The sequence below is a fragment of the Anomaloglossus baeobatrachus genome, chromosome 3 (genome assembly GCF_048569485.1).
Source record: "Anomaloglossus baeobatrachus isolate aAnoBae1 chromosome 3, aAnoBae1.hap1, whole genome shotgun sequence".
NCBI lineage: Eukaryota > Metazoa > Chordata > Amphibia > Anura > Aromobatidae > Anomaloglossus > Anomaloglossus baeobatrachus.
In genome coordinates, this window is record NC_134355.1 from 384,198,590 (window position 1) to 384,222,596 (window position 24,007).

Consider the following 24,007-nt stretch of genomic DNA (forward strand, 5'->3'; position numbering starts at 1 on the left):
TTGGGGGCGTGTCTTGACTACTCTATAGTATTATCCACTGAGACACGCCCCCTTGTTAAGACCTCAAAGTGTAGGGCTAAATAATAAGGCCGGTATCTCTAGAACTGTATGGCAGATTTTAAAAAAGAAACAGGAGCAATACTCCAGAAGATAATGGTAATAAAATAATAGCAAAAACTGGCCACTTTTGAGTCGGTGACTTGTTCTCTTTAAAAATGATGCTGTTTTGTATTGTCCGCTGCCTGTATTTGGGGATAGCTGATGCTAACAGCACAGATGCTGGGATGGGTATCGTGAAGTGGGGTCGGGTCTTCATTGTGCAGTATCTGGCTGTCCGTGCACTCCGGTCTTGAGAAATGTAACCAATAAGAGTGATTATTAGCTAGTATGGATAGACCACCATTGTGTTAGAGAGAACAAGTGGGTGCGGTGCAGGAAAGAACAATATAAAGCTGCAAAAAGTAAACCATTTCTACCCACCAAGAACACTTATCCAGAGAAGTCCCCACCTTCATTCCAATTTTGGCTGGAAACTCCGGTTTCTAATTTATTTTGCTTATGATAAAACCATATTTCTATCTTCAAAGCTTAGCATAGTCCTTGTGTTGTCAGGAAGTCATTGTTTGGGCAGATAAGAAAGTTACATTTCATCCTCCAGGTGTTTAAAATAAACAAAACTAGCAAGAAAAAAAATGAAAGAAATGATCCTGTATACCAGGGGTGGGGAACCTCCGGCCCGCGGGCCGCATGCGGCCCGCCATGACCTTTTGTGTGGCCCCCGGGCAGATTCCCGGGGGAGGCAGTGCTCGTGCTGTCACCCCGGTCTTGCTGCCGCCGGCCCTTTAAATCCACACATTGCTGTTTGTGCTGCAATGTGTTCTCCCGTCGGCCAGTGCCAATTGTGGGCGGGTCTACAGCAGCCTCAGCTTCCAGCCTTGTGTGTCCGCCCCCTGCCCTCCGGAGATCAGTGCCTGCCTTCTCCTTCTGATGCAGTGTGTCTGCCCCCTGCCCTCCGGAGATCAGTGCCTGCCTTCTCCTTCTGATGCAGTGTGTCTGCCCCCTGCCCTCCGGAGATCAGTGCCTGCCTTCTCCTTCTGATGCAGTGTGTCTGCCCCCTGCCCTCCGGAGATCAGTGCCTGCCTTCTCCTTCTGATGCAGTGTGTCTGGCTCCTGCACTCAGGTGATGTGAATGCAATGCTGCTGTGAGTCCAGCGCCGACCCTCTGCTGCTATGTGCCCTGCCCAATGCTTTGTGCCTCCCCACACCAGTTCTGTAAACCTTCTCTCCCAGAGTTGCATGAAACTCTCAACGCAGTGTGCCCCCCAATGTCCTGTGTGCACCCCTCCCCCAGTCCTGTGTGCAGCCCCCCAATGTCCTGTGTGCACCCCTCCCCCAGTCCTGTGTGCAGCCCCCCAATGTCCTGTGTGCACCCCTCCCCCAGTCCTGTGTGCAGCCCCCCAATGTCCTGTGTGTACCCCTCCCCCAGTCCTGTGTGCAGCCCATCACCCAGTAGTCCTGTTTTCACCCCCCCAAACCTGTGTGCACCCCTCCCCCAGTCCTGTGTGCAGCCCCCCAATGTCCTGTGTGCACCCCCACACAATCCTATGTGCAGCCCATCACCCAGTCCTGTGTGCACCCCCCCTAGTCCTGTGTGCACCCCCCCTAGTCCTGTGTGCACCCCCCCTAGTCCTGTGTGCACCCCCCCTAGTCCTGTGTGCACCCCCCCTAGTCCTGTGTGCACCCCCCCTAGTCCTGTGTGCACCCCCCCTAGTCCTGTGTGCACCCCCCAGTCCTGTGTGCGCACCCCCCAGTCCTGTGTGCGCACCCCCCAGTCCTGTGTGCACCCCCCCCAGTCCTGTGTGCACCCCCCCCAGTCCTGTGTGCACCCCCCCCCCAGTCCTGTGTGCACCCCCCCCCAGTCCTGTGTGCACCCCCCCCAGTCCTGTGTGCACCCCCCCCAGTCCTGTGTGCACCCCCCCCAGTCCTGTGTGCACCCCCCCCAGTCCTGTGTGCACCCCCCCCAGTCCTGTGTGCACCCCCCCCAGTCCTGTGTGCACCCCCCCCAGTCCTGTGTGCACCCCCCCCAGTCCTGTGTGCACCCCCCCCAGTCCTGTGCACCCCCCCCCAGTCCTGTGTGCACCCCCCCCAGTCCTGTGTGCACCCCCCCCAGTCCTGTGTGCAGCCCCCCCAGTCCTGTGTGCAGCCCCCCCAGTCCTGTGTGCAGCCCCCCCAGTCCTGTGTGCAGCCCCCCCAGTCCTGTGTGCAGCCCCCCCCAGTCCTGTGTGCAGCCCCCCCCAGTCCTGTGTGCAGCCCCCCCCAGTCCTGTGTGCAGCCCCCCCCAGTCCTGTGTGCAGCCCCCCCCAGTCCTGTGTGCAGCCCCCCCCAGTCCTGTGTGCAGCCCCCCCCAGTCCTGTGTGCAGCCCCCCCCAGTCCTGTGTGCAGCCCCCCCCAGTCCTGTGTGCAGCCCCCCCCAGTCCTGTGTGCAGCCCCCCCCAGTCCTGTGTGCAGCCCCCCCCAGTGATGTCTGTGCAGCCCCCCCCAGTGATGTCTGTGCAGCCCCCCCCAGTGATGTCTGTGCAGCCCCCCCCAGTGATGTCTGTGCAGCCCCCCCCAGTGATGTCTGTGCAGCCCCCCCCAGTGATGTCTGTGCAGCCCCCCCCAGTGATGTCTGTGCAGCCCCCCCCAGTGATGTCTGTGCAGCCCCCCCCAGTGATGTCTGTGCAGCCCCCCCCAGTGATGTCTGTGCAGCCCCCCCCAGTGATGTCTGTGCAGCCCCCCCCAGTGATGTCTGTGCAGCCCCCCCCAGTGATGTCTGTGCAGCCCCCCCCAGTGATGTCTGTGCAGCCCCCCCCAGTGATGTCTGTGCAGCCCCCCCAGTGATGTCTGTGCAGCCCCCCCAGTGATGTCTGTGCCTCCCCCCAGTGATGTCTGTGCCTCCCCCCAGTGATGTCTGTGCCTCCCCCCAGTGATGTCTGTGCCTCCCCCCAGTGATGTCTGTGCCTCCCCCCAGTGATGTCTGTGCCTCCCCCCAGTGATGTCTGTGCCCCCAGCCTCTCCAGTGGTGTCTGTGCCCCCAGCCTCTCCAGTGGTGTCTGTGCCCCCAGCCTCTCCAGTGGTGTCTGTGCCCCCAGCCTCTCCAGTGGTGTCTGTGCCCCCAGCCCCTCCAGTGGTGTCTGTGCCCCCAGCCCCTCCAGTGGTGTCTGTGCCCCCAGCCCCTCCAGTGGTGTCTGTGCCCCCAGCCCCTCCAGTGGTGTCTGTGCCCCCAGCCCCTCCAGTGGTGTCTGTGCCCCCAGCCCCATGCCCCCAGTTAATTAATTGCTTCACCCAATATAGCAGGGTCATTTAAACATTGATAATTTTGTGCGGCCCCCGAAGGTTGGTAGAAATTTCCAAATGGCCCCCGACAGAAAAAAGGTTCCCCACCCCTGCTGTATACCATAGAAAACATCTGAGGTAGAGACTGCCCATCTAGGACACCACCCAGAGCCAGTGCTGGAAAGTGACGTGTGAATTAGGCCTTAGGTCTCCTAATTTTGTAGCAGTCTACTCAAAGTGCCTCATATTTACTAGTGGACATGACTTAAATGTCCCTCTCAATAGGGATGAATGATGTAGTGCTTTTAACTTCTACAGAAATAAGCTTGTCAAAACCTAAAAGTTGGGATAGGCTAGTAGTATCATGTGGCTGAAGATCCGAGTTGGCTAAGGAGGGGGCCACATAGAGATGACAAGTTTGGCATCCCCTTAGATTTGAAAGGTATTATAGGGCGGCATGTTGGCTCAGTGGTTAGCACTGCAGTCTTGCAGTGCTGGGGTCCTGGGTTCAATTCCCACCAAGGACAACATCTGCAAGGAGTTTGTATGTTCTCCCTGTGTTTGCGTGGGTTTCATCCGGGTACTCCGGTTTCCTCCCACACTCCAAAGACATTGACATAGGGACCTTAGATTGTCCCTAATGGGGACAGTGTTGCTGATGTATGTAGAGCGCTGTGGAGTTAATGGTGCTATATAAGTGAATAAATAAATTATATTCTTTTTAAAAGGGAACCTAGCACAAATTACTGTCAAATACCTGCCAGATGTCCAGGGTCAGGGTGGGCATGTCCTTGGATTAAGGCCTCATTCATATGTCCATGAAACGGTCCGAGCATGGGCTGTGCTGCTATATGGACCTGTGACAGGTCTGCTGACCCAAATTGGTAATATATGCCTCTGTGTTCACTGTATTTAGGGTGGAAGAACGTTATAGGTTGTGCGCTTTCTGATGACTATAGTATTATATTTATTATTATAGCGCCATTTATTCCATGGCGCTTTACAAGTGAAAGAGGATATAATACAACAATCATTAACAGTACAAAACAGACTGGTATAGGAGGAGAGATGACCCTGCCCGCTAGGGCTCAGTCTATAGGGAATGGGTGATGGTACAATAGGTGAGGACAGAGCTGGTTGCACAGTGGTGTACTGGACTGAAGGTTATTGCAGGTTGTAGGCTTGTTGGAAGAGATGGGTCTTGAGCTTCCTCTTGAAGCTTTCCACGGTAGGGGAGAGTCTGATATGCTGAGGTAGAGCGTTCCAGAGTATGGGGGAGGTACGGGAGAAGTCTTGTACGCGATTGTGGGAAGAGAAGATAAGAGAGGAGTAGAGAAGGAGATCTTGTAAGGATCTGAGGTTGCGTGCAGGTAGGTATCGGGAGACTAGGTCACAAGTGTAAGGAGGAGACAGGTTGGGGATGGCTTTGTATGTCATGGTTAATGTTTTGAACTGGAGTCGTTGGTCGATGGGAAGCCAGTGAAGGGATTGGCAGAGTGGCGAGGCTGGGGAATAGCGAGGGGAGAGGTGGATTAAGTGGGCCGCAGAGTTTAGGATAGATTGGAGGGGTGCAAGAGTGTTGGAAGGGAGGCCAGAGAGCAGGAGGTTGCAGTCGTTGAGGTGGGAGATGATGAGGGCATGCACTAATGTTTTTGCTGATTCTTGGTTAAGGAAAGCACGGATCCGGGAGATATTTTTGAGTTGTAGTCTGCATGAGGTGAAGAGGGCTTGGATGTGTGGCTTGAAGGATAGAGCAGTGAGCAACCATCAAGTTTGATGGAAAGGCTTGTTGAAGGAGATGAGTGAGGAGGAGGAAAGACAATGAATTCTGTTTTGTCCATGTTAAGCTTTAGGAATCGCACAGAGAAGGATGAAATAGCAGACAGACATTGTGGAATTTTGGTTAGTAGAGAGGTAATGTCAGGTCCAGAGAGGTAGATCTGTGTGTCATCAGCATAGAGATGATACTGAAAGCCGCGGGACTCTATGAGCTGTCCCAGGCCAAAGGTGTAGATGGAGAACAGCAGGGGTCCAAGAACTGAGCCTTGGGGGACACCGACAGGGGGCGAGATGAGGAAATGAGGAAGTGCTGTGAGAATGGGAGATGCTGAAAGTTCGGTCGGTTAGGTATGAGGAGATCCAAGATAGGGCCAAGTCTGTGATGCCCAGAGATGAGAGAATCTGTAGTAGGAGGGAATGGTCTACTGTGTCGAAGGCAGAGGACATGTCCAGGAGGAGGACGACAGAGTAGTGTCGCTTGGCTTTGGCGATTTGTAGATCATTGGTGACTTTGGTTAGGGCAGTTTCAGTAAAGTGATGTGGTCGGAAGCCAGATTGTAGCTGGTTAAAGGGGGAGCAGGAGGAGAGGTATGAGGACAATTCAAGATGGACATGCTGTTCCAGTAGTTTTGAGGCATAGGGGAGAAGGGATATGGGGCGATAGTTTGACACACAGGATGGGTCAAGGGAGGGCTTTTTGAGGATGGGTCTAATGGAGGCATGTTTAAAGCATGAGGGGATTACACCACTTATTAGTGATAGGTTGAAGAGATGGGTTAGGGCTGGGATGAGGACTGCGGTGATGTTGGGGATGAGGTGCGATGGGTCCAGCGCACAGGTGGTTAGATGTGATCTTGAGAGTAGAGTGGAAAGATTGTTTTCTGTCATGGTGGAGAAGCTGGATTTGGAGGACGAGGGCTGAGTAGCTATGCTGAGGGGCCTTGGTGATTGTGGGCCAAAGCTTGCTCTGATGTTGTTAATCTTCTGCTTGAAGAAAGAGGCAAAGTCTTCAGCTGAGATGAGAGGAGAGGGAGGTGGTGCTGGAGGACAGAGGAGAGAATTGAAAGTGTTGAATAGCTGTTTAGGGTTGAGAGAGAGAGAGAAGATATGAGGGATGAGAAGTAGGTTTGTTTTGCAGCAGTGAGAGTGGACTTGAAGGTGGTGAGGGACTCTTTATATGCAATGAAGTGCTCAGTGGAATGAGACTTCTTCCATCTGCGCTCAGCAATTCTGTAAGCCTGTCTCAGTTGTTTAGTCTGACTGGTGTGCCAGGGTTGCCTGTTGACTGTGCGGGTTTTGGCGTGAGTAAGGGGGCAGCTGATCCGACAGCTGCAGAGATTGTAGTGTTGTATAAAGTTGCAGCAGCATCTGCATCGTGTAAAAAAGCAATGTCTGTGAGAATGAGAAGGGACTGAGAAAGTGTGTGTAAATCAAGGTGTTTGATATTTCTGCGAGGGTGTGAAAGTTTGTGGAGGGGGGTTGCGTACTTGGAGAAGAGAGGGAAGAGAATGTGAGTAGGTTGTGGTCAGACGGGGAGAGGTGAGATAGAGAGGTTAGATAGGGAACAGAGGCGAGTGAAGTCCAGTGTGTGGCCATCTTTGTGAGTAGCTGCAGAGGACCATTGGGTGAGGCCGAAGGAGGAAGTGAGTGTTAGAAGTTTGGAGACAGATGAGTGGGAAGTGTCAATGGGGATGTTTAAATCCCCCATGATGATGGTGGGGATGTCGGTGGAAAGGAAGTGTAGAAGCCAGGTGGTGAAATGGTCAAAAAAGGCAGTGGCTGGCCCTGGGGGGCGATAAATGACAGCCAGTTGAAGGTTGGAAGGGGCGTAGATGCGTACGGAGTGCACCTCAAAAGAGGGAAGAGTAACAGAGGGTGGTAGTGGAATTGGTGTAAAGGATCATTGGTCGGACAGGAGCAAACCAACTCCTCCACCATGCTTGTTACTGGGGCGGGTGGTGTGAGAGAGTTGGAGACCGCCAATAGAAAGTGCAGCAGGAGAGGCTGTGTCAGAGGGGGTGAGCCAGGTTTCTGTGATGGCGAGGAAGGAGAGTTTATTAGTGATGAAACGATCATGAATGTAATTAAGTTTGTTGCAGACGGAGCGAGCGTTCCATAGAGCTCCTGTTAGTGGGACTGGGGGAGCGGGGGCTGGGTGGATGGGTATGAGGTTAGAGAGGTTGCGGAAATTTGTGATAGGTTGTGGATGAGGGTTTGAAGTGACAATAGGGATGTGGTGAGGAGGACCAGGATTAGGAGAGATATCTCCAGCAGTGAGGAGAAGCAGTGAGAGTGTTAGGCCTTGTGCGCACTAGGCGTTTTTGCTGCGTTTTTAGCGGCGTTTTTTACCGCGGTTTTGTGCTGAAAACGCAGTGACATTGCTTCGCCAGCAATGTCTATGGGTTTTCAGAAGTGTTGTCCGCACACAGCGTTTTTTTGTAGCTGCGTTTTTGTGGTGACCACAAAAATGCAGCATGTCAATTATTTCTACGTTTTTCACTGCGTTTTTCACCCATTGAGTTCAATGAGATGTTCAACAACGCAATGAAAAACGCATATAGCTGCGTTTCTATGACTAAAAACGCAGCTATAAACGCAAGGGGTGGGCAGTAAAGTGACGTGTACAGGAAGAGGATTCCTTCTGTTGGTAAATGCGGTGCGGTGCACCGTGCGGTGCCATGTCTGGGCGGGAGGTGGAGGCAGCGGCGAAAACAAAAGTGAACAGTAGAAAAAAAAAAATGTCATATATACTCACCTGTCTGCAGGGTCCCGGTGCCATGCCCGCTCCTGTCCCGGTCCCGCCGCTCTGGCTGTGTGCAGTCTCCCCGGGGCACGTACGAAGCTTGCAGGACCTGGCGGTGGATCACCTGATGCAGTCACCTGACGCATCAGCTGATCGTAATTCTCGCGGTGTCGCCGGCTTTTTCGCGCCCGGCCGGCTATCAGCTGATCCTGCCGTCAGGAGACTTCATCAGCTGATTACTGGCAGCTCCTGCAGCGATGGGACAGGATCAGACTCTCATCCGATCACTCCAGGAGCTGCCGGTAATCAGCACAGACGTGAGTATTTATTATTTATTTATTATTTTTTTTTGCACCGATGCATCAGCTGATTGTATAATCGGCTTTTATACAATCAGCTGATGTGTGATGTGCTTCAAGCCCTAGAACCTGACACATCATCTGATCGCTTTGCCTTCCAGCAAACCGATCAGATGATATTGGATCCGGATTGGACGGCGTGGGACCCTGACCCAGGATTACTGCGGAGGGGGGTTCTTTATTTCAATAAAGATGGAGTCACTAACTGTGTTGTGTTTTATTTCTAATAAAAATATTTTTCTGTGTGTTGTTTTTTTTTTATCATTACTAGAAATTCATGGTGGCCATGTCTAATATTGGCGTGACACCATGAATTTCGCGCTTAAGGCCAGCTGATAATATACAGCTAGCCCTAACTCCATTATTACCCAGCGAGCCACCCGGCATCAGGGCAGCTGGAAGAGTTGGATGCAGCGCCAGAAGATGGCGCTTCTATGAAAGCGCCATTTTCTGGGGTGGCTGCGGGACTGCAATTCACAGCGGGGGTGCCCAGAAAGCATGGGCACCCTGCACTGTGGATTCCAATCCCCAGCTGCCTAGTTGTACCCGGCTGGACTCAAAAATTGGGCGAAGCCCACGTCATTTTTTTTAAAAATTATTTCATGAAATTCATGAAATATAAAAAAAAAAGGGCTTCCTTATATTTTTGATTCCCAGCCGGGTACAAATAGGCAGCTGGGGTTGGGGGCAGCCTGTACCTGCCTGCTGTACCCGGCTAGCATACAAAAATATGGCGAAGCCCACGTCATTTTTTTGGGGGGCAAAAAGCTCCTGCATTCAGTCCTGGATGGAGGATGCTGAGCCTTGTAGTTCTGCAGCTGCTGTCTGCTCTCCTGCATACACTAGTTCTGCAGCTGTCTGCTCTCCTGCATACAATGAACATTTTGAAGAAGGAAATGACATCAGACCTTTTTTTTTTTCATCAACAAACTTTAATGGCATTGTGCACTGATCAAAAACGCAGCAAAAAACGCACCAAATCGTGGTAAAAACGCATGCGTTTTTTAGCCGCGGGTGCTTTTTTTGAGACAAAAACGCACATAACGCAGCGTGAAAAAACCGCCTAGTGCGCACATACCCTTAGTAAGTGGGAGCAGGAGAGGCCATGAGATGGTCGTGTGTGTCTGGAGACACTGGGTGAAATGTGGAAGAAAATATCTGAGGGGAAGGTGAGATGGGTGGGGAGGATGGTGGGAGAGATGAAAAGTTCATTACTGGGTTTAGGGATCAGAGGGTGCAGTAGAAAGTGAAGTATTATAGAGGTGAAAGTCAAGAGACACACAAACATTGTTTACATTGACTATGTGGCCAATTACCTTCCGGTCACTTCCGGCCCAATTCTAGCCTAAGGCTACTTTCACACATCCGGTTTGAGCCGTGCGGCTGTGAAACCTATGCAACGGATGCGGTGAAAACACTGCATCCTTTGCATAAGTTTTTACATGCGGCCGGTCCGTTTTTTTCCGGTTGCGGCGCGCTACTGAGCATGCACAGTAGAAGAAACCGCATGCGGCGGCCGGATGCGGTTTTTTCCGCATCGTGCCGCATCCGGCGTCCATAGGCATGGATTGAAAAATGCGCCGGATGCGGCGCGATGCGGTTGTTTTTGCCGGAGCAAAAAACGTTGCAGGCAACGTTCCATCCGGCCGCGGCATCGGCTAAATCTACCGCATGCGGCAAAAACCGGACCGAACGCAAGCCCATGCGGCACAATACGGCACTAATGTAAGTCTATGCAAAAAAACCGCAACCGGCGGCAAAAACGGTTGCGGTTTTTCTGCAGAGCGCCGTATTGTGCCGCAGAGCAAAAACCGGATGTGTGAAAGTAGCCTAATTCAATGCGTCATACGTATATGGTGCATACTTGTATTGGTGCAGACGAAAAGTATTAGATCTCTAGTGACTGCAGCTCTCTGCTGTCCTATCACGTTCCTGGGATGTAGCGGTAATGAACAGGACACAGCTGTTGGACGCCGCAGCCCTTATCCGATATCAGCAGTTAGATCCTCACCTATGGCTTATCCTGAGGGGAGGCCATTACAGTAACCCTGTAAAATGTAGTTTATATGGGGGGTATGCAGATTCAGCACAGTGCCTCCCTCATGTCTCATCCTGCTTCACAAAAATTAATATGGAGAGCGCTGCTCTGTGACGGCCATCCATGTATAGTGGCTGGAGATGAAGTGAACAGGTCGGTATTCTGATGTCACTGGAATCCTTGGTGCCTCTTCTGATTTGGCGGCCCAGAGTGACACCCATGACATCGCACCAGGTGTCATATCAGAGAGAGGTGGCAGTTGGTTCTGAGGTGGCAGTTGGTTCTTCTGAAGCCATCACAGGTGGCAGTTGGTTCTGAGGCCTCCCGTCTGGCAGCCTCGGGATACCAACATGGCTGCCGAACCAGTCCTGCAGATCGCTTGCTAATCTCTAAATTAGTGGCCTGTTCCAGGGATGCGCCCTATAAGACTGTAGTACGTAGCGTGTGGTAGAATTAATTTCTAACCCTCCTTTTGTTTTCTTAGATTGACTATACTGGAATAGATCCCAGCAGCCCCTGTCACAAGTGCTTGAACACCACCTTGAACGCCACCCCGTGTGCTTGTGTTATTAACTTCACTTTGGATAATGCTTTTGAGGTAAATATTTCTATTTCTCCTGCCTGATTGCAAGATTCTGTCTTTTATTGTAGACATTTTACTTTTAACAATTCAGAATGCAAGCAAAGCCCAAAATAAACCCCTTGAGGTACGTTTTCCCGATGATTTGGTAGCATTATTCTGGGATCTGAGAATGGGGAGCTTCTCCTTCCACAGGAAGGGGTGTCCAGTAATGCATTCTGTCAGCTGTCTTAGGTCCCCTTCACACGTCCGTGTCTCCGGTACGTGTTTGGTCTGTTTATTCACGTGCTGGAGACACGGGCACATGTAGACACATTAAAATCAATGGGTCTGTGCTCACGTGCATGTTTTGCCATTGACCGCGTGTCCGTGTGGAGCATACGTGCATACGTGTCCCCACATGTAGACATGTCCGTTTTTCTCCGGCATCATGGGTGTCACACGGACTGCACAGATGTAATCCGTGTGACACGCACCGAAGAAAACGTGTCTGTGAAGAAAAAAAAAAAATTCTATACTCACCTTCTCCAGCGCTGCTGTCTCTGCCGCTGCTGTCACTTGCTTCCGACCCCCGCTCATTATGCTCATTGCATATTCACTCCACTGCGGGCCGGAAGCAACAGCAGCGGGGAGTCGGCAGGACCGGAGACCACAGATCAGCAACGCCAGGGACAGGTGAGCAGAAAGTTCCCGTTCTCCGTGTGTTATCATGGATGGCACACTGAGGACAATACGCACCTTTGACACGTCCGTGAAAAACGTGCGTGATTTTCACGGACGTGTGAAGGGGGCTGTAGGAAGAATTCATGGGTGGTGCAGAATCTTGGCTCCTAAGTGCCTCCATGTTAACACCCATCTGTGTTTTTTTGCAGAGCAATGTGTTTATGTATTATGGGCTGTCTAACTTCTATCAGAACCATCGACGTTATGTAAAGTCCAGAGATGACAGTCAGCTGAATGGAGACAAGAACTCTCTTACAGTAAGTGGTGTGTATGGCTACATAGGGGCCATATTATTGTGGTCACTTGTCAGGCACCATGGCTGTACCCTCTTTCCCCACACAACCGGATCGTTTGGTGCCAGAGGGTTGGCACAGCAGTCGGGGCCTGCTGAAGACCCTGAAACTTCCATTACGTTTACTCCTGTGAAGAACAGCGTGTGGCTGAGCTTCGTAGGAGACTGATTTTTACTATATAGTGTGGTATTGTAGCATATAGTATAAGCAATCAGACTATAGCTGGTTCAAATCCCTTAAGAGGACCTAAACAAAAAAAATAATCCTTTTTTACACATTAAAACTAAAGGTAAAAAAGAAATATAATTTGCATCACTGCGTCTGTAAAAGTCTGATTTATAAAAATAGAAAGTTAATCAACCCGATTAATAAATGCCGAAAAGAGAGAAAAAAAACCCTACACATCGAAATAGGGGTTTTTTTGTTGTTGTTACTACATAAGAATGCAATAAGAGGTGATTAAAAGCATCTAACAGTCACAAAATATCAGTAAAAATGTCCGCTTAGCACGTAAAACCAATCCTCACACAGCACAAAGTATACATTGTATTGAGCTGCTGGCCGCTAATTCTTGTATCACGGCAAATGCCATAAAACTAAAACCTAAAAAAACTATTGGGGAATTAAGTTTGTTTTTTGCACAATTTCAAAGCACTTGAAATTTTTTCTAATTTTCCAGTATATTGTGCGATAAATGAATAATGTCACTGAAAGCTACAACTCTTCAAGCAAAAGTCACGTATACTCACCTCTGGTGCGGTGCCTTTCCCGCGATGGCAGAGAGATAAAAAGCGCTTCCTGTGTGCAACTGTGACTAAAAAATGATCAACGTGAACACTATACTCACCGCTCATGTTGTGCTGGGCAGGAACCACTGGGACAGCACTTGTCGATTCGACAGGGTGTTGTAGATAGGATCGGCCGCGATTCCCTCTCCAACGCAGATCCTCCGTGATATGTCTTGTATAATCTGAGGTATAAAAGTCATGTCGACTCTGTTACCGAGAACATCCCCACTGCACAAGGAGGCACCAGCAGCAGGGTATCGTGCGGCACAAAGGCAGAACGTCCTCAGATCACTGGGAGGCACTGACCACACTGGGACAGCACTTGTCGATTCGACAGGGTGTTGTAGATGGGATCGGCCGCCATTCCCTCTCCAACGCAGATCCTCCGTGATATGTCTTGTATAATCTGAGGTATAAAAGTCATGTCGACTCTGTTACCGAGAACATCCCCACTGCACAAGGAGGCACCAGCAGCAGGGTATCGTGCGGCACAAAGGCAGAACGTCCTCAGATCACTGGGAGGCACTGACCACACTGGAAGCCGCAATGGCCAGGCTAGACACACCGGTGATCAGAGAGGGATGGAATGCACCTGTGATCTGCACTGACCGCCCGCTCCCATACTAGCAGTATGAAGCCGAAAACAAGAAGGAAAAAGAAAATGGAAAAGAGGTGAAGAATTTCAGGCGCTGCACACACGAGCAAGATAAAAGAGTCATTTTAATGAGCACTATATATTACGACGGAGGGGAGGGGGGGGACCGTTCCCTTCCTCAGGTGCATCCTTTAAAATGACTTCCTTTAACTTGCTTCTGTGTGCAGCACCTGAAATTATCCCTCCTTTTTCATTTTTTCCCCTTCTTTCCAGCAGTGTTGGCACCGCCTTTGCCAGGTTTTCCTTGACCTTGTCATGTGATCTCTCTGGCTAATCAGCGGCCGCTTCACTGTCTCCTCCTGAGACTGATTTCTCGCTCTTTCTCCCTATGTCTGATTTGTCCAAAGTAGGGGACAGTGAAGCGGCCACTCATTGGCCGCATGGATCACATGACAATGTGAAGCAAAACCCAGGAGAGGCACTGCTGGTACAGCGCTGGCACCGGAGAAGGGTTTAGGTGTTATTATTTGACTGGGGAGACACATAGGGATTGAGAAGGGGTTGTCAGAGTAGAGGATAACTCCTGTAATAGTCTTCCATAGCTGTGCAGGAGCCGCAGTCAAGGCCTGGCTGCGAGAGCAAGTGATCTTAATTGCTTCCGCAAGCCTCTGACTTTTAGTCATAGAGGCAAGGCCGGCACGATTTCAGTCACCATTCTGTAAACATGGAGCGGCGGTTGTAATTACTGACAGCCATGCACTGTAGAGCCTTCTGTCGGTCCGTGCCTGGCCTTGGTTACAGCCGATGCTCACTGTGTACTGAGTGGTGACTGAAAGCCGGAGGCTTCCTGGAGGAGTAAAGTTTATTTCCTCCCAGTAGCCAAGCTTTGAGGCTACAGCCGCAGCCCTTTACAACACTGAACCTGCAGAGTAACCCCATATCTGGAAGTTAATAGCATTTTTTGACATGACAGGTTCCCTTTAATTCTGGTCAATATTCAGAGAGAAAAATGAATATATAGTAAAAATGTTTCTTCCACCACAGTGATGCTCTTCTTTCGTTGTTACCGTACAATAACATGTAGCCGTGTGCTATTCCTGGCTAAGATTGGGCTTCTCACATTACATTGGCTTTCAGAATACACAATTAATGCAGCTTTTCAGTGGGTTGTTGGCATCCAAGTCCAGATTGAGCTGATGTAAGGATTTTCTTTGGTTGTCCCCACTTTGTCACGTTGAATTATTTATGTGCGTCTGAGATCAATAAGCTTTTTCCTTTGCCTGTATGTTCTTGTATATATACACATTGTCCTTGATGCTGTACACTTCCGTGCCCGGTGGTGATCACCGTACTCCGTCCCGCAGTCTGCTTTGAGCTTTGTGTTCAATGTCAGATTGCAGCTTGTATGTGTCAAGAAAGCTACACGACATGTATAACAAGAATCAGGCGCCTTATTGTAACTGTTCATGATTCCTATTAATACATGAGATGAATTTTTTATCTTCTAGAACCCCAGCAAGGAGTGCGATCCTTATCGGATGAACCAGAGCCTGCCCATTGCCCCTTGTGGCGCCATTGCCAACAGTATGTTCAATGGTAAGTAACCTTCATTTTATGCTTTGCTGCAATATGCAGACTTAGGCTGCTTTCACACTGTTTTTTTTAACATGCGTCATGAACGTTTTTTTAACACAAAAAACGGATCCAGTACAAATGCGTTTTCATTTCAATGCATTTGCAATGGACTCGCGTTAACATGCGTTCACCTGCGTTTGCGTGCGTTATAGTGAGGATCCAGCGACTTGCAGTTTTTTAACATTTTCCAAAAACGCTACTTGTAGCGTTTTTGAGCTGCGTCCAAATACTGCAAATTGCTAGATCCTGACTAAACAGCACGCAAACGCATGTGAACGCTGGCATGCTGATAGACAGGATCCTGCTTGCTCTACTGAGCATGCACAGAAACCAGCCTCGGGTGATCAGTCTCTCTCTCCCCCTCCCTCTCTCTCCTCCCATCTCTCTCCCCTGTCTCTCCTCCCTCTCTCTGTCTCTCCCCCACCTGAGAGCTGCGGACACTCGTAACCAAGGTAAATATCGGGTAACCACTTCTCTTAGTTACCCGATGTTTACGTTGGTTACGTGTGCAGACGCTCGTAACCAAGTTAATTATCGGGCATCCAAACAAGTTACCCGATGTTTACCTTGGTTACGATCCTCTGCAGCTGTGAGATGCCGGCTCCCAGTCTGTCCCATTCAGTTCCCCTCACTCCCTATCACATGACTCCAATGCCCGCCCCTAAACATCCAGTGACAGGATCCTTCAAAATAACATGCGTTTGCATGCATTTTTTTGCTGTAAAAGCAGGATCCGCTTTTACAGCAAAAAAACGTTCATGACGCATGTTAAAAAAACGTAGTGTGAAAGCAGCCTTATCGGATGGTATACACTTATAAAATACTCTCTATGCAATAACTGTGTGTTCAGGTACTAATTTAACCCCTTCTTCACAAATGTAATACTACATTCTACGTCAGGTCCACATGTATGGAACATGCTGAGGAGCTGGCGGGTGCCGGTTGTGTTGGAACTGTCTGTAGTAGCCAGAACTGAAGTGAGCTGTTTATTTCTACTGTCCGACCATTGACAGGACTAGGTTAGAAACTGGAGATAGCCGCATTTACCGTATTTGTCGGATTATAAGACGCACTTTTCCTCTCAAAAATTTTGGACGAAAATGAGGGGTGCGTCTTAAAATCTGAATGTAGCTTACCGGGGTGGTGGAGAGCAGGGGTCATAGGAGGCAGAGGCAATTCTGTGCTGCACTGTACGGCGGTTGCTCTGTGCGGCTCTTTACAGCTGCACGCGGATGATCTGTGCGGTGGCTGCTTTGCATGGCAGCCGGCGGCAGTGGTCTGCAGGGCGGCCGGCGGCAGTGGTCTGCAGGGCGGCCGGCGGCAGTGGTCTGCAGGGCGGCCGGCGGCAGTGGTCTGCAGGGCGGCCGGCGGCAGTGGTCTGCAGGGCGGCCGGCGGCAGTGGTCTGCAGGGCGGCCGGCGGCAGTGGTCTGCAGGGCGGCCGGCGGCAGTGGTCTGCAGGGCGGCCGGCGGCAGTGGTCTGCAGGGCGGCCGGCGGCAGTGGTCTGCAGGGCGGCCGGCGGCGCTGCTCTCTGCAGCGGGTGGTGAGATACGGGCCATTCTGAAGATGTAGGCGGTGAGAACTTCAAATAATGACACCCCAAGTCTGCGCGTGCGCAAATGGAGCTCACGGCTCAAAATCTCATCTGCGCAGCCTCCAGGCGCCATTTTTTTGAAGCTCTCGCTGTCGACATCTCAGAATGACTCGTGCCATGCCAGCACAGAGCCGAGCCGCCTGCAGCCCAAGCATAGCGGTAAGACCCCACCAACTATAAACCAGACCCCATATTTTTTTTTCTCTAAATTTAGGTTACGTCTTATAGTCCGGTGTGTCGTATAAAACTAAAAATACGGTACTTGAATAGGCTGTTCTGTTGCTTTCAGCACAGCTTGTGGCCAGGCCCCTGATATACATGGAAAAGTATTGGGATGTAGTGCTACATTACTGCTGTGTCCCCTCATTTTCAATGACCATTAGAGGTCTAACCTGGGGGCCTCATAAATACGAAGGCATGGCATCTCCTAGCAATTTGTAATCACTTTACAAATGGTAAGTCATATTTCCAATTGGGGCAGCACGGTGGCTCAGTGGTTAGCACTACAGTCTTGCAGCCCTGGGGTCCTGGGTTCAAATCCCACCAATGACAACATCTGTAAGGAGTTTGTATGTTCTCCCCGTGTTTGCGTGGGTTTCCTCCGGGTTCTCCGGTTTCCTCCCACACTCCAAAGACACACAGATGGGGAACATAGATTGTGAGCCCCAATGGGGACAGCGATGATTATGTCTGTAAAGCGCTGTGGAATTATCTGACTGTCTGTTTTTGGTTTCAGACACCCTCATCTTATATGAGATCAAAGATGGAGTTGAAGTGAAAATTGAATTGGCCAAGACAGGCATTGCTTGGTGGACTGATAAGCACGTGAAGTTCAGAAATCCTACTGGGAACGGCTCCGCCAGCCTGGAAAGTTTATTTGCAGGTAACTTGCCGTCAGAGGCTCCATTTATTTAGCTTCCATTTGAAACTGATCCAGTAAGAAAAAAACTGATCTGTTACAAATGCAAGACAAACGGATTGGTAAATAGCGATCTGTTATCTTCCGTAGACTCCAATGTTAAAAAAGCAGATTCTGCAAAAGTCAAATGTTTCAAAACTGACAAAGTTGTGTTTGCAGAACCTTTTTGCCGACGGATTTTTAACAGATGATTACTGGACATGTGAACGCTGCCTAACTCACATCTCTCTTACACAGGTACCACAAAGCCACTTAACTGGAATAAAGCAGTTTATCAGCTAGATGAGAAAGACCCTGACAACAACGGCTTCATTAATGAGGATTTCATTGTGTGGATGCGCACTGCCGCACTGCCTACCTTCAGGAAGCTATATGGGTTGATAGAAAAGAAAGAGGCTACATATGCTGCCCTGGCCCCTGGCAATTACTCTCTGCATGTAGCATACAGTATCCTTTTAGAACCTGGGCTTTATATCTTTATTAAAAGTCAGAACATTTTTGGGTGTACATGCACTGCACAGTTGGCATACAGTCATGGCAAAACGTGGTGGCACCCTTGCAATTGTCCCAAAAAATGAAGTATTTCTCCTAGATATTATTGAAATTACACGTTTTATTTTACACGTGTTTATTCCCTTAGTGCATATAGAACAACACACAAAAAAATGAAAAAAAGGTAAATTGTTCATAATTTCACACAAAACTGCCAAAATGGGCCAGATAAAATTGTTGGTAAACAACTTGGATCCAAGCAAGGGATGCGCTTTCAAACTCACATGTGGGAAGTAACAGGTGTGGGCAATATGAAAATCACACCTGAGACTAGATAAAAAGTGGAGATGACTTAATCTTTACATTGTGTGTCACACTAAGCATAGATAACAGAAAGAAAAAAGAACTGTGTGAGGGCTTGAGATCCAAAATTAATGAAAAATATCACCAATCTCAAGGTTACAAGTCAGTTTTAAGAGATCTTGATGTTCCTTGGTCCACGGTGCCCAAAATAATCAAGAAGTTTACTACCCATGGCACTGTAGCTAATCTCTGTGAATAACAAAAATTGATGAAAGATTGCAATGCAGGATAGTCCGGATGGTGGATAAGCAGCCCCAATCAAGATCCAAAGAAATTCTAGCTGTCCTGCAGGCTCAGGGTGCAGAAAGTGTCTTGTGGACAGATGAGACCAAGATAGAACTTTTTAGTAAAGCACATCATTCTTCTGTTTGCTGAAAACAGAATGAGGCCTAAAAAGAAAAGAACAGTGTACCTGCAGGCAAATATGGTGGAGGTTCAAAGATGTATTGGGGTTGTTTTGCTGCCTCTGGCACTGGGTGCCTTGACTGTCTGCAAGACCTCATGAAATAAGAAGACTATCAAAGGATTTTGGGTTGCAATGTAGTGGCCAGTGTTGAAAAGCTGGGTTTATACTCTAGGTCCAAGGAGATCTGGAGCAGTTTGCAAAAGAGTGGTCCAAACTTCCAGGTGTAAGAAGCTTGTGGATGGTTATAGGTTACAATTGATTGCAGTTATAGTCCACAAGGTGCCAGCAATTTTGTCCAGCCCATTTTTGGAGTTTTGTGTGAAATTATGTCCAGTTTGTCTTTTTTGTGTTGTTCCAGTAAACACAAAGGAAACAAACCTATGTAATTGCAATAATTTTCTGGGAGAAATACTTCATTTTCTGGAACAAATTCAAGGGTTCCAACACTTTCAGCTATAACTGTTTGTTAGTCATTAGTAAACCACATTTATAGAGTTAGGGTGCATCGTTTTGCAGGACCAGGTCCATTGGCCACGTCAGTAATCAGTGGTCACTGGACAGTAGCCCTGAGAATCGCCTCTTGCTTGACGGGATCTGCAGTTCTTCTTCTGATTAGCATGCCTGGCTCAATGTCACATGTCGGTCATACTGCAAAAATGACGTTGCAACAGGCTAGATAATCAGAAAAAGATGGCGGGAGGTAGGAAGCAATACTCAGGAATCCTGTCCAGTGGTCACAGATTACGAACATACCGTGTTTCCCTGAAAATAAGCCCTAGCAGGAGTTTTCAGCATTTTTGGCGTAAGGCTTAAAATATAAGCCCTACCCCAAAAATAAGCCCTAGTCGCTGTTCAATAATGAAGGTTTCCATGCAGATAAAAAAGTTAAAGAATACTGCAGGACACTTCATTATAGAAAGCAGACACCTTTAAATGAGCGAAGAAAGAAGAGAAAAGACCCCGCAATCATACTTAAAAGATGCCGAACGGGAGGAACTGCAGCGGATTACCCACCTGCACACAGCAGATCGCACTTTTACACACATCAGATCGCGCACACACGCACTCACCACATCTGGAGATAATAACTGCTTCTGGCGGGCATAAGGACCTGGGACACAGTGCAGTGGAGCGCGAGGACCTGCACGTGGAATGCATGGAGGTCCCGGCGGTGGAACGCATCGATGCGTTCCACCCGCAGGTCCTTTATGCTTTTCACCCACTGTTTCTCGCTCTCCTCTGCATTGCATCTCAAGATTCTCTGCTGGCCGGAAGCGATCAGTATCGCTGGTTGTGGTGAGTGTTTGTGTGCGATGTGATGTGTGAGTGTGTCGGCCAGATCAGGGGAGGACGGCGTGCAGCATACCTGCTGGGAGTGACGCAGACGCCCGGGGTCTGGTAAGTTTGAGTCTCCTGGGAAGGGGGATCTGCATTTGTTTGAGGGGTAAACTTTATCCCAACCGTGTTTCCCTGTCAATAAGCCCTACCTGAAAATAAGCCTTAGCGCATTATCCGAAGCAAAACAAAAATAATTAAGACAAGTGTCTTATTTTCAGGGAAACACAGTAGCATTGGGTCAGGACCTGGGAATCTCTTCACACTAAGTCCTACCTATTATCAAAACTGTTCAGTTTGATCTGTAGACTTTTGTTTTTACTTTAATAGAAGTAAAATAATTTTTTATGAAAGTTGTATTTAAGGATCATTCTTTTTTGTATGCTTTCTCTACCACGTATGTGGATCTCTTTTGTAGATTCGTAGGGTATATCCCCCACAAGATGTAACTCATTGTTTCTGTGGCATTGTAAGATTGTAATAGAAGCCAGTGACAGGATAAATATCTGGACTTGGATCAAGGAGAGAGAACCCTTTTCCCGATCTTTTCTTTCCGCATTTATACCTTTTTTCTTTTACTTGTGGCTGTTTTCCTATACATTTCTCAGATTACCCCGTTCTCAGCTTCGATGGAAGGAAGAGAATGATCCTCAGCACAATCTCCTGGATGGGGGGAAAGAATCCATTCTTAGGAATTGCATACATCACTGTGGGCTCCATCTGCTTTTTCTTGGGCGTAGTGCTGCTCATCATCCACCATAAATACGGAAATCGCAACAACAGTGCCGATATTCCAAACTAATTGTTTCCATCACGTCTTGCATGTTCATCTTGGCAAGTCTGCACTGCTTGTGTGCCAGCTTCCTCCTCTAGTATTCCTAATGCTATTTATTTTATGAAGTGGGGTTGTTTCTAGACCATGGCTTTTCGGAATCCTTCAAGGAAAAACTGTTACTTTCCAAACTGTGTCTCCTGAAAATATAAGCTCACCCCTGTGGCCAGTCTTCATGCCAATTCCAGCCTGTGACAGGGTTGCAGGTCAAGTTTCTAATGGCGTTTAAAGATTTTAATATATTACATGTCCCCCCCCCCCCCTCTTATTTTAATGCGTGCCCCTCTTTCTCCCATTAAACGTAAATGGCTGCAGAAAATAAAATTGGTGTACAATGGGTTAAAACCATTAAAACCGGCCTGTCTACATGCTCTGTTCCTCAAAAGAAACAAAATCTCCAACTGAAGATGTAATTTACCTTGATTACTGTCGTCCTTATGGGCTGTCGTTTGTACAGGCACCGCTGTTTATAAATGGCCATTAAAGGGAATGTGCCATCAGAAAAACACCTTGTTTCTTGTTTTTATGTTATGTACTTTTTAGGAATTTTTGTTACTTTTCTGTGCAAATCACAAATATGTCAGACAGGATTAAAAGTAATCTCTCTCTCATCTATATTATACACTACAGTTCAAAAGTTTAAGGTCACCCAGACAATTTTGTCTTTTCTATGAAAAATCATACTTTTATTTATCAGATGTAATGCTCCAGATTCTCAACTAGCTCAAAGGAAGGTCAGTTTTATAGCTTCTCTAATCAACATAACTATTTTCAGCTGTGCTAACATACTTGCACAAGGGTTTTCAAGGGATTTCTAAACATCCATTAGTGCCCATGCGCACGTAACTGCAGAATATTCTGCAGCGATTTGACAGCACATGTGTGCGTCAAATCACTGCAGAGTGAGTGCAGTTTTTTTTGTTAAAGCTGATTTCATGCGCTCTGGCTGCTGCCCCCACCATAGACAGAGTGGGAGCTGCATCCGTAGCGCACGGAATAATTGACATGCTCATTTTATGACCGCATGGATTTGGGTCAAAATTTTAGCACCGAAATCGCTGCGTTCATAAAAGCAACGTGCGCACGTCTCATGCACAATCTAAATAGATTGTGCTGGGGACGCATGCATTTACGCTGCAGTGCAATACACAGCGTAAATGCATGCTATTACGCAACATGCACATGAGCCCTAAGCCTTCTAAGACAGCAAACACAATGTACCATTAGAACACTGGAGTGATGGTTATTGGGAATGGGCCTCTATACACCTAAGTAGACCATGCATTCAAAACCAGACGTTTGCAGCTAGAAGATTAATGTACCACAGTAACAATGTATAGCGTGTATTTCTGTTTAATGTTACCTTCATTGAAAAAAATGTGCTTTTCTTTCAAAAATAAGGAAATATCTGTAACCCTAAACTTTTGAACTGTACTGTTTGTGTGTGTGGGTATGTATGTATGTATATATGTATGTATATATGTGTATATATATATATATATATATATATATATATATATATATATATATATATATATATATATATACTTTGTTGTTCCTGAGAGTTGGGGGTCATGTTTACTTTTTATGGATATCACAAATAAAGAAGTTCTATTACAGCACCGAAGTTTCCAAGTCTTTGCTTGATTATTATATATATATAATATATATATATATATATATATAAAATAATAATCCAGCAAAGAATTGGAAACTTCGGTGCTGTAATAGAACTTCTTTATTTGTGATATCCATAAAAAGTAAACATGACCCCCAACTCTCAGGAACAACAAAGTATGGTTAGCTGGAGATATCGCAGATAAAGAAGAAGTTTTATTACTGCACTGGTGTTTCCAAGTCCTTGCTGGATTTTCTTTATAGCCATTTCCATTGCTGGATGCACTCCTGTCCATGTCCTTGCAAGGCTTTGTTTACCGGGTGAGTCTGAACCCAGGTGGCTTGTAGGCTGGAGCTGGACTTTCACTAAAGGCCGCTCTACACGCTGCGATATCGGTACCGATATCGCTAGTGTGGGTACCGGCCACCATCTGTTGTGCGACACGGGCAAATCGCTGCCCGTGCCGCACAACATCGCCCAGATCCGTCACACTACTTACCTGTCCGGCGACGTCGCTGTGACCGGCGAACCGCCTCCTTTAACGTCACAGCGACGTCACAGCAGCGTCACTGAACCGCCGCCCAATAGAAGCGGAGGGGCAGAGATGAGCGGGACGTAACATCCCGCCCACCTCCTTCCTTCTGCATAGCGGCCGGGAGGCAGGTAAGGAGAGGTTCCTCGTTCCTGCGGTGTCACACGGAGCGAGGTGTGCTGCCGCAGGAAAGAGGAACAACCTTGTTACTGCTGCAGTAACGATTTTTGAGAATGGACCCCCATGTCACCGATGAGCGATTTTGCACGTTTTTGCAACGATGCAAAATCGCTCATAGGTGTCACACGCAACGGCATCGCTAAAGCGACCGGATGTGTGCCACAAATTCCGTGACCCCAACGAGTTCGCATTAGTGATGTCGTAGCGTGTAAAGCCCCCTTTACTTGTATGAATACATCTATCTATCTATTATGTATCTATCTAGCATGGCCATAACGTTCACATTCTTTAGAGCACAGACCTCTGATTCATGTGGCCGCAGTAATGGAGATCTCTAAATGCTGCGCCTCTGACAACATGGCTGTACAGAAAATAGAATAAAAGATCTACAATTAGAAAATAAACAATTTAGAGAAAAAAACTATTTAGTTTTTTTTTTTAATAAAATATGAAAACCTCTTATTCCATTTCAGCCTGACTTTAGTAATGTGTCTTTGTCAGTGCTGGTACCTGTTGGTAAGAGGCTGTGTGGTATGTCCTGACACTATAGCAGTTTATAAAGCTCTTCTTTATTGTATAGGCTGTACAGCTGATCAATTCTATAATCTAATATAATAAGAGTGGTAACAGGTTACTGTGCCGTTTGACAGCTGTTATCTGAAAGGTCATGCCACCATAGCTTACATCCAGGGAACAGAAACAAGCGTTTAAAGGGTTATTCTCAAGTTGTCTCTTGAGCAGTTGAGCACAGTGCAGTCTCCTCACTTCTGGTTTGTAGGAGGGCGGGTTCTCCTTAAGTGACAGGTCTGGTGAATAGATCAATAGTACTAGTAGTATTATAAAGGCCAGCACAAGTTTTGTAATGACACCTCTATCAGTGGCTGTTTCT

General features: G+C 48.1%; 1 protein-coding gene across 1 annotated transcript in view; it reads left to right on the forward strand.

Moving 5' to 3' along the window:
- The window catches only part of TMEM30A (transmembrane protein 30A), a 35,581-nt gene extending 14,287 nt beyond the window's left edge, over positions 1–21,294 (forward strand). Inside the window, exons 2-7 of the mRNA XM_075340199.1 lie at positions 10,719–10,832; positions 11,687–11,794; positions 14,722–14,809; positions 17,178–17,324; positions 17,598–17,807; positions 20,565–21,294. Coding sequence (XP_075196314.1) covers positions 10,719–10,832; positions 11,687–11,794; positions 14,722–14,809; positions 17,178–17,324; positions 17,598–17,807; positions 20,565–20,758 — 861 coding nt within the window. The 3' untranslated portion in view covers positions 20,759–21,294. The remainder of the gene's footprint in view (positions 1–10,718; positions 10,833–11,686; positions 11,795–14,721; positions 14,810–17,177; positions 17,325–17,597; positions 17,808–20,564) is intronic.
- The last annotated feature ends 2,713 nt before the right edge of the window (positions 21,295–24,007 follow it).